Below are 10,994 nucleotides of genomic sequence, written 5' to 3'. Positions count from 1 at the left end.
CCCAAGGTACGAACACGTCGGTCTTTTATATTAAATTCATGAAAATCAAAGGCATCCTGTCTCACATATGGGGTATTTTTTAGGCCAGCTGGTGTGGAAGCATTCAGTTGCCCAGGACAACAAATGAGTGAAACTGGTGTGTCTAATATGTATCAGTATTCAAGTAGATCGTACCAAGTTGACAGTAATTAAGCAGTTAATATTGAACAATTTGTGACTTTGAATGACACTAGCTCATGCTGATATGTTTCCAAGCATGTGTTAAGATGTTAAGAACCTGTGAAAATCTGGGTTAAAAACGGTTTTCAGCAACCCAGGCATGTCATCCATGAACATTCGTGTTAAAATTGGTCTTCCGCAGTCAGTGCTAGTTGTAAGAGGCAACTAATGGGATCGGGTGGTCTGGCTTGCAGACTTGGTTGACATATGTTATCATGTCCCAACTGGGTAGATCAGTGCTCATGATGTTTATCACTGGATTGTCTGGTCCAGACTTGAGTATTTACAGACCGCCACCATACAGCTGAAATGTCACTGAGTCCGACGTTAAACAGTAACCAATAACTAGATGCCAAACTGATGTTTTCCCCACAGGCTACTGATGCCTACCACTTCTTCACGAGCGGCCAGAACAAGATCCAGCAGGGCTTGTTACGAGAAGGGTATGAGCTGATCAGCGAAGCCCTCAACCTTCTCAACAACGTTTACACGGAGCCATGCACCCTGAGATCGCCGCCTGTCTCCGTCTCCTGGCACGACTCAACTACATCATGGGCGAGTACGGGGAGGTCAGTGACTCCACCCACTACATCAGTACACTTGCAGTACTTCAATGAATAGAACTAGAATCTGTACGAGCTCCCAAGTTAAGCTGGTGCTGCTTCCCACTTTATGTAGATCAAGGAGAATGGACAGGGTATAGGAGTGTTTGTTGGTTGATCTTGAAAGAAGAGGAGGTAGTTGGCTCTTGTAATTACTTGCAAATATTTGATTGATAATAATAAATGTCCTTCGGAACCCTGAACATTGTGACAAGTCTGAATGTAAGACCCAGGGGGGCCAGCAGTACTTGATTAATCCAGTAGTTGACACAAGCCGAGTGGGGATGTGTAATTTGAAACGTGCATTTGCAATATGTGAAGTGTTGTATATCCTACATGTGACTACCGTTGTTTGTCTCCAGGCACTGTCATTCCAACAGAGAGCTGTGCTGATGAGTGAGAGGGTGCTGGGGATTGATCATCCGAACACAATCACAGAATATGTAAGTCGGCCACATTGGGGAACTGGCCAGTGTTTTGGTGATTGTCAGGTGTGTTTTGGTGATTGTCAGGTGTGTCGTCAGTGATTGTCAGGTGTGTGTTGATGATTGTCAGGTTTGTGTTGGTGATTGTCAGATGTGTCGTCGGTGATTGTCAGGTGTGTGTTAGTGATTATCAGGTGTCAGTTGGTGATTGTCAGGTGTGTGTCGGTAATTGTCAGGTGTGAGTTGGTGATTATCAGGTGTGTGTTAGTGATTGTCAGGTGTGTGTTGGTGATTGTCAGGTGTGTGTTGGTGATTGTCAGGTGTGTGTTGGTAATTGTCAGGTGTGTGTCAGTGATTGTCAGGTGTGTGTCGGTCATTGTCAGGTGTGTGTCGGTAATTGTCAGGTGTGTGTCAGTGATTGTCAGGTGTGTGTTGGTGATTGTCAGGTGTGTGTTGGTGATTGTCATGTGTGTGTCGGTCATTGTCAGGTGTGTGTCGGTCATTGTCAGGTTTGTGTCAATGATGGTCAGGTGTGTGTTGGTGATTGTCAGGTGTGTGTCAGTGATTGTCAGGTGTGTGTTAGTGATTGTCAAGTGTGTGTTGGTGATTGTCAGGTGTGTGTTTGTGTGTTGGTGATTGTCAGGTGTGTGTTGGTGATTGTCAGGCGTGTGTTGGTGATTGTCAGGTGTGTGTTGGTGATTGTCAAGTCTGTGTTGGTGATTGTCAGGTGTTTTGTCAATGATTGTCAGGTGTGTGTTGGTGATTGTCAGGTGTGTCGTCAATGATTGTCAGGTGTGTGTCGTCTGTGATTGTTTTGTGTGGGTCAGTGATTGTGATGTATGTGTATCTATGACTTACCTGTAACTGATTGTATATGGCTGTAACTGACTGGCACGTATGTATGTTACAGGCACACTTAGCACTGTACTGCTTCGCCAACAACCAGGTCTCCAGCTCGCTTAAGCTGATGTACCGCGCACGCTACCTGGCCCTGCTGTGTTTCGGCGAGGAGCATCCAGAAGTCGCCCTCATAGACGTAAGTGGACAATATGCTCCGTATAGTTCGACAAAAGAGAATTGTCTTCACATCTATTGTTTCTGTACGTTATGGAATATTATCCTTATGTGTGTAACCCATTTCATGTCCAGGTATAAACATTGTCTTTAGTCACATGGAAGTGAATATTTATTGAATAATAACTTTCTTACTTGAATATTTGTTCAGTTTCCTAATATAATGTTAAACAAGTCGATGTGCTCTATCTGGGTGATATGGTGATGCAGATAACCTATTGTGTTTTCTGATCTTCTTCAGAGTAACATTGGCCTGATCCTACACGCTGTCGAGGAGTACGAGTTGTCCCTCCGCTTCTTGGAGCAGGCATTACAGCTAAATACAAAGTATGTGCTCCATAATGTGCTTTAGACATTCCAGGATCCTGTGGTTGTTTGTTCAGTTTGACATGATGAAGCTTTATTTGTACAGCCTCAGATATAGCACTTTTACCACATATGCCTTGACTCCATGAAAGAACGTCCAGAGTAAGTGGGTAGCCACTTGTCTAAAGCAGTGTATTCCAATATGCAGGGTTGCCTCCCTTTGGTGGTTCAGACTGACACTGTGTTGTAATAATATTTTTGGCGTTTCCATGGCAACAAATTTGACTTAGACTGAAATTGGTGGTAATGCTCTTTTCTGGAGCAGAACTTTAAAAACCTTTCAATACTCTCCTTCCACTTTTCTATATACACACCTAAATATTTGACATAATCATAACTCATAGACATAATCATGAAGAGTATTTTGCCATTGCGGGGGGGATGTTGATGACTTTGTCTTCTTGTTCTAACTGGCTTTGTACGACACAATTACTTGCTTACTTTAATTCAGTCCATGTTTGCTGTGTGTGTGCAGGTATTTTGGTGTGAAGAGTTTGAAAGTGGCGATGAGCTATCACCTGGTAGCCCGCACGCACTCTTGTCGTGGAGACTTCCGAGCCGCACTGCTCAGTGAAAAGGAGGCTTTCGCCATCTACAGGCAGACGGTAGGTCACTCGTACAACATGTCACTGGTGAAGACAGGCAGGTGCTTGCGAGCATCTTGGTGTACAGTAGCAGGCTCACTATTGGCCACTATGAAAATGAGTCAATGAGTGGTGACGTTTCGTTGCCATAATTGCAATTATTCGTGCCGACTTCAATCTTAATCACAATATCATTTTCTTCCTTTTGTTTTTTTTATATTTATTTTGATTGTTTTACTCTCCTTCATGTGTATTTATGTAACTAATTACACTCTCGTTATCGTGTGCTTCGACAGCTGGGCGAGGACCATGAGCGTACCAAGGAGTCGTCGGAGTGCTTAAAGCACCTCACACAGCAGGCAGTCGTGTTCCAGAAGAAGATGAACGAAATCTACAAGGGGAGAAGAGCATCACGTTCCCCCCATCCAGATCCAGACCCCCTCCCTCTCCAGCGTACTTGACACCCTCAATGTCATCAACGGCATCGTCTTTGTCCAGATCAGGTGAGGTCTTCATTGTGGTCACATGATCAGGTGAAGTAATTGTTGTCAAGGTTACATGATCAGGTAGAGTCATGGTTACATATGTGAAGCCATTGTTGTCATAGTTACATAATCAGGTGAAGTCATGGTTACATGATCAGGTGAGTATGGAATCCTGTCAGGGTAACCAGTATTGGAGCAATCTTGCACACTCACCATCCTCATTTCTTATGTTTAAACTTTTGCATATTCTGGTGATACAATTAAGATGATCCTGTTGTTGTTGTAGTCATGACGACATCGAGAAGTTCAAGCAGGAGATGACCAAGAGGACAACAGATCAAAAGGAGCTCCCGGAAATTACAGCGTGTGGTGACGCAAAGACCTCAAACTCTGACAATGCAAACACAAGCGCAATTGATTGCGCACCTTCATGTCAGGACTGTGCTGGAGATAACAAACTGTCCAGTGAGTCTGCTCAACTAGTCAATGGGGACGTGAAGCTCCAGGACCCCCTTCCGGAGGTTACTGTGACAGAGGGGCGATAAACTGGGAGACGTGTGCTGAACAATGGGGAACCTTTTCAAGGGAGACAACTCCAGGCAGCAACGTTACGGTCAAAGTTGAATAGACAGACTGTAGGCGATGTAGCTGTGTGTATTGTGAGAATTGAATACGGGACCCTGACTAGCTGTGGGTTGTCTCCCTTTGTATATAATATGGAGCCCAACAGGGCATTGCATATCATCTGCAGATGCAAATAGCAGACGCACCAGTCTTCCTTCATCGTCCATTCACCTGCATATGTGGTCGTCTTTCACTTGAATGTTGTATGTGGAGCGTGAACCTACGATCAAGGTCACGCAGAGAGCAAGTACAAGGTGTGTGGGTTTTTTGTGCCTCATAATTTCCATGGCAGTGTTTGCTGCTTGTATAATCAGAATGGCTGATCATAATAATAATGATGATAATTCAGCCGTGTCACACAGACCTACGTTGATCCAAGTGTGTTGAAGCTTTCAGTGTCTACATTGTCTGAATTGTGATCCCCGGAGAAGAAAGCGTTGAGACCCTTCGTCTTTACATCCGTGGACCAGCAGCTGATACAGTGCATTTATAGAATGTTTGACGTAGTTGTGATGGAAACGCTACCTCGTTATGTCACTACTGCTTTACTTGTACGTCAACCTCCTCCAGATTTCCCCTATATGCCTCACATCAAATCCACAGTGTGATAATTTTACTGAGAATATATTTGTTTTGTTTGAACACGATGTCAAAGTAGATGAATCTACTTGTTGAATGGAGGATAGTGAATGTAGATATGATACTGTCCGTCGTCAATTAGCCAGAATATATCTCCGTTCTTTTATGTTAAATACACTTGAACCCATTCACCGTCATAGCTTTGTAGTGATCCCGATTCTAGTGGCACTGTGCTTCAGAAATCAGGGACAGTTGTGATTAGGTAGTGATCCCGATTCTAGTGGCACTGTGCTTCAGAAATCAGGGACAGTTGTGATTAGGTAGTGATTGGAGAGATGTGACGAAACTTTGGCGCTTGTTTGTTCCAGTGTATTTATCATATCAGAGTGGATGTGTTTAGTCAAGGATGTTATGTCTGCGGATGTGTAACCAGAGCTAGTTTTTGTTGTGCCAAGTTTGAATCAAATGGTGTGGAGGGAAGTGAAGTTGCTGTTTGTGGTGAGAAACTGTTGACTATGCAGGCCGACGATGCCTTCATACTGGAATCTGTTCTAGGTGATCATCCTCCTGTATCCAGGGCGTAATATCTCCATCCCACTATGTAAACACCCTGCAAACTTCCGGCACCATGCCTTTGTTTGGAGCGTGAATATGAAGCTGTGCTATCCTGTTTCATTCACCTGAGCAATTCTGATTTGAAGGATGGAAATGTAACTTCACTTCCAAAACAAATCGGAATTAATCCAGGGTAGCATAATGGATAGGAGACTATCCAGTGGATAGTAAAGGATGCTGGTGTTTGATGTTGTTACTGTCTTGGTCATCAACATTACATTGTTGGCTGATACGAGAGTTATTCCACATGGTTACTGTATTAATGGATAACTCATAGTGCCAAATAGATCATTTTGTCAACATCATTCTACATGATCATCAGTAATTGGATAGGCTAATTATTTTATGTTATAAGAATAGATATTTAAATTTGTCTTTTAACCAAGAATAATTGTACCAGCTGGTGTAGTAAGAAAAGTAGTCAACCATTTCTGTAACAGTTGAAACATGATTACATGGCCATTTCTCCACCATGAGTATTGCACCATGGAGTGTCTCGTCTGGGAGCACCTGTTGATATGTAGTTTATAGACCATTCCATTAATTCTACAAATAGCATTCCTTCATCTGTAGCTGTTTTGCTGAAATTGTTAAAGTTATTTTATTAGAGCTACTGGCAGTTGTCTGTTCTGTAGAAATGTTAAAGATCTGTTTTGCTTTTCATAAATTGCTTATTTTACAGCCAGGACCATTTGTACAGTAGAATGAATATTGCACTTGTTTTTGTTATATTAATACTCAAGACTTTTTAAAAAACACAGGTCTCTTAAATCATTTGGTTTTTCAATGTTTAACATAACCATTATTCTGTGTAGACATGGATTACACAAGCAGTCATTCCTTGGTCAGGGTAATCTGGCTGGTGGCTTAGCAGAAATTTGTTCTTTCCTGTTTGGAAGTATACTACTAAAAAGAACTGAAGGACCACACAATTCTTTCGTATTAATGTAGAAAGTCATTGTCACTTCCGTGACATTGGTCAGTAACACTCACCATGTTGTCACTTCTGTGGCCGTGGCAAAGAACTCTGAACAGGGTCATGACCTCTGACCTTGGTCAATATCTTGTATCAGGGTCATGACCTCTGTGACCTCTTTGACCTTGGTCTAACCTTGGCACAATGTCATGACATCTGTGACCTTGGTCTATATCTTCTCAGCAGGGGCATGACCTCTGACCTTGGTCTATACCTTGGGTTAACACCAGTGATAGAGGCCGCATTTGTTAGCAAAACCAAAACCTTTATCCAATGTCAGGTGCAGACATGTCGTGTGTGATGTTGAGATGATGTTCTCGAGAGATGCATGCTGTATGTGTTATACATTAGCCGATGAGTACTAGGATAGCAAACATTCCAGCAGGTCCCTTAGTGTTCAGCACCGATCTACCCACCTATGTGGGAATTCTCAGATTGATTGTAGCACTCCAAATGTTGGGTAGGTGATTAAGATAGATCACCATATTACCGATCAGACTCAAACCCCCAGCTCAGATCAGGAAACATGTTGAGGTCAATTATCTTGAAATAACTCAGTAACTTCGTAATTTATTCTGTGTCTCTTTGGTGTTCTATTTGTCACGATTGATCACAATTGATCGATGTATCACCAGTTTACTCCTGGATACATGATATGCGTATCCATTCACCAATGCATGTCTAATTCTGTATTGACTTTCAAAACCAAACATTCAACACTGGTGCGTGAGGAACCTATCGTATTTAGAACTGAAGAGTTATGTCCTAAGTCTGAGACTGAGGATCAACTGCTGGCGTCTGTTTAGCTACTTCAGGAAACTAGTGGACAGATGGTGGTATGCAGGGTTATTCCCCTTACATGACAAGGATCTGCTGCACAAGGGACATGATCCATAGCCTCTGGGTTAAAACCTAAGATTTGTGAATGATTTACCCACACAATGTCTGGTCTTGTGGGTTTCACCAAAGCTGAACGTTACTTGCCATCTTGTGTCACCTATCGTCCCCGGCAACATGTGCTATTTGCAAGAGATGATGACAAAATGGCGTCAAGCTCAGTGAGGTTTGTTGCCCCCAATATCGGTCACAGTCACTGGGTTGTCTGGTCCAGATATGTCAAAAGAGCCGAGCAGCTGATTTAATGGTTTAATCAAATTCCACTGAGTAGGTTGATGCTCGTGATGTGAATCACTTGATTGTCTGATCCAGAGTCAATGATTTGGAGACCGACATCATAAAGCTTGAATGATGAGTGCAGCATTTAAATATCAAACCTCTTGTTTGAAATTGTATCTCATGCCTCATCTTTTTTGTTGCATAAAGAAACTTCATCAGGATCGAGACAGCTCAAAAGTGGTATTTTAGCCATCAGTATTTTGTTGGTAGTCACTATGAAATATAGACGAGTGTGTGGAAAATGGAGTATTTACAATATTTACAGAGAATGTTAGATTTTTAGAGGATTTATTTTTTGAGAGTGTTAGAAATATATAAATATATGTGATTTTGCTTGTATTGTATGCATGTGTGTGATTGTATCATAGTTGTCGGTGATTTCAGGGGATTAATTGTTTGATCGGCTTACTCACAGGATACATCGCATCTTATCCCTCAGAGGATCTGTTGACAACAAATTTGTCTTTCTGACATTCAGACAGATCCTGAACATATGTTGGCAGTTCGAGTTAAACTCACATCTTTAAACACAGCGATACTCATTCAAAATGTGGAAGTTGCCTGCTCCGATCAATTTTTCTGCAGGCCACGTAAGTAAAGTAGTATAAATAATTGCCTGCTTCTTAAACAGTTGAAGCTTGTATTTTAATTACGTGAGATAACATTAGCTGTGCCATTGTTGTGAAAGGTACCATTGTGTATGCGAGTGCGTGCGTGCGTGCGTGCGTGCGTGCGTGCGTGCGTGCGTGTGACGTAACTACGTCTCAGTTGATGATTCACTGAATGTCAATATTTTGGTGAATTGTTTGAAAATGAAGATCTGTTAACTATTTTATTGATAATAAATGAAATTATATTTGACAGATCAAATTACCTGGATGAAAACATTTGCAAAGTCTTTTTTTCCCGATGATCATTTGCAGTTTTGGACTTTTATTGGTTTTATCAATGAGGTCTTGGTCGAGACTCCAGTCTCTATGGTTACAGAATACTACACATTACAGTCTATATATGGAGTGTATCGATCCAGCCTCCTTTCATTCGTGGATGTAGGTACAGCTTGTTCAGCTTGACCTGATCAAGTGAATACTAATGAATTGCGTGACCGTGTCACAACTGGTTGGGTCTATTATTGTGAAGGGATGCACCTTTGTCAGTTGATTGTCAACATGTCAGAACAGCCAAGACAAGGTCGCCGTTTGACATCTCATTGTCGAGAAATCGTAAGCAATGTCCTAACTTTCTATAAAACAGATGCTACAGATGGTTTAATGTTCCCGATTCATGAAATAGAAAAAGTGATAATTGAACTGGGTGTAGAGGGTGATAGCGAGAGTGAATCGGATTGTGAAAGTAACTGGCGTCTGTACGTTGTAAAGTTAATAAACCAAGCTAGACTGTACAAGCAATGCAATTATAACATGAACTGATTATTTTATCAGAAGTGTTGTTTTCGGACAAGGTCTGTAACAAATCCATATATGCATGCTTCGCGCGAACGCAACATTAATTACATTATCTACTGCCCTATTTAATGAAGTTAACTCGGCCTGCTGTATTTGCCAATTGACCCTCCGGGTCATGCATATGTAGAGTAGGTCAGGTCAAGCTGAACAAGCTGTAGCGGCTGGCTTGGAAAATACTTCTAATCTAGCTCAGATGGTTTTCTTCAGGGAATAATCTGGTCTTTATTTCATACTCAGGTGCAAATTAACCTAATTATATCTTTTTCTTGTAATGTTTCAATGTGCTTGACAGTTTTAATTTCAAAACTCATTTGTACTATATCTGTTGTGGTTCTGCAGTACCTTGTTGCCATGGTGATGCATGTATTAATGGGTGGTTGCCATAGTAACAGGATAAAATGTGTTCTTCTTTCTGACGTTATATGGCTGCAGAATGTTTCTGACGAATGAGTGCATAGACAATCCAGATGTTATTGTGAAAAGTTACTTATTGCCGACTATGTATGCATGGACATGGTGACTGCATTTTGAAGATTGGATCTTCTGCAATGTTTTTTGTGTTTTCTCCTGCCGATCTTGTCTATTTTCTTCACTGACAAATTATACCAAGATAACCAGTTTAGTTAAAGCCTTTGTGATAATTATTTACACACAGTAGCAATAGTACTCAATATTTCTTTGTTTTTCTTGCCGTGTAGATGAATATTAAGTGATTGTTTCAGATAATCTTAACCAGTATGTGTCCTGTTTCTTCTGTAGTCCAGATCGTGTAACATAACACTTGATGTTGTAAGAATACACTTCATGTTCAACCAATCATAGTCACCATTTTACATTGTAAATTTAACATGTTGCTCTTCAGACTTTTTTTAAACATAATTGTTGGGTAGATTTCATTGTAGTAATGTACCAAATGTTTCCTCATCCTCAATATTCAAGGGTGTTATATCTTCATGATGAGGATATATATCCTGGACCCATTAGCCAGCACAGCTTTGTTCGAGGAGCGAGATCAGCATCAAAATATAACATTACACAGGACTGTTTGATCAAGTACCTGTAACCTGCAAGACCGTCCTGACATTTCTGACTGCACGGACCACCTGAAAAATACTTCCAAGAAATTTATCTCGTAGATAAGCTGACCCTCTTCTACAGACCGCTTTTTTCGGTCGTCATTATTTAGCTTATCTACGGTAGTATATGGTAGTTGTTTTGGGGGATGTCATTCACGGGATCTTGTAGTTGTGTTCTAGGAAAATATGTATAAAAAATGTATGTTGATTAATAAAAATTCCAAGATGCGTCACTAAAAGATCAAAAGCGATGACAGTACTTTTTATGTATACTTTTTGTATTACATCACACTGAATTGACATCACTACGCCAATCAAGTCTGCCCCCCTTATAATCAAACATACATTGGTAACCGATGTCACAATTCACGTCAGTTGTCACAGCCTAGTACAGTCTCCTACAAACAAGCATCTGTAGCGGCTGGGCCCAGGGTACATATCACAACCAAGGAGTTAAACTTCCCTGGATTGTCGAGGATGAGGTTTATCATGTTTATGATGGCATCATGTTGGATGAAGGATGGTTTATTGGCTGGTGCTTGATGGGAGCATCCAGCCTGTCGACATCATCACAGATTACTCAGCTAGGGACAGACAAAGCTTGTAGATGTGTTGATGTAGTCAGTGGTGTTGATGTAGTCAGTGTTTTAGTTGAGACAGTAGCACCTCTACTTCCTGTGGTCTGTAGGACTGCAGACGACACTTGTTTACACGACTCGCAGTCTGT

General features: G+C 41.4%; 1 protein-coding gene and 1 long non-coding RNA gene across 2 annotated transcripts in view; one reads left to right on the top strand and one right to left on the bottom strand.

Annotated features, from left to right (window-relative positions):
• Positions 1–5,857, top strand: part of LOC124254153 (clustered mitochondria protein homolog) — a 47,114-nt gene extending 41,257 nt beyond the window's left edge. The window contains 10 exon segments of the mRNA XM_046688028.1: positions 1–6; positions 595–708; positions 711–788; positions 1,184–1,264; positions 2,157–2,282; positions 2,562–2,647; positions 3,162–3,291; positions 3,567–3,679; positions 3,681–3,773; positions 4,042–5,857. The exon segment at positions 1–6 is cut by the window's left edge and continues 181 nt beyond it. Coding sequence (XP_046543984.1) covers positions 1–6; positions 595–708; positions 711–788; positions 1,184–1,264; positions 2,157–2,282; positions 2,562–2,647; positions 3,162–3,291; positions 3,567–3,679; positions 3,681–3,773; positions 4,042–4,300 — 1,086 coding nt within the window. The 3' untranslated portion in view covers positions 4,301–5,857.
• A 495-nt stretch (positions 5,858–6,352) lies between these two features.
• On the bottom strand, positions 6,353–7,052 carry LOC124254154. Its single transcript, XR_006892406.1, has 2 exons — positions 6,713–7,052; positions 6,353–6,664 (listed from the first exon to the last, which is right to left on the bottom strand). It is a non-coding gene; the product is annotated as an uncharacterized LOC124254154 (long non-coding RNA).
• Between the last annotated feature and the right edge of the window lie 3,942 nt (positions 7,053–10,994).

The sequence above is a fragment of the Haliotis rubra genome, unplaced genomic scaffold, assembly GCF_003918875.1.
Source record: "Haliotis rubra isolate DU_JTF1 unplaced genomic scaffold, ASM391887v1 Scf567, whole genome shotgun sequence".
Classification (NCBI taxonomy): Eukaryota; Metazoa; Mollusca; class Gastropoda; order Lepetellida; family Haliotidae; genus Haliotis; species Haliotis rubra.
The sequence above is the reverse complement of the archived record's forward strand: the minus strand, read 5'-3'. Positions and strand labels throughout refer to the sequence as shown.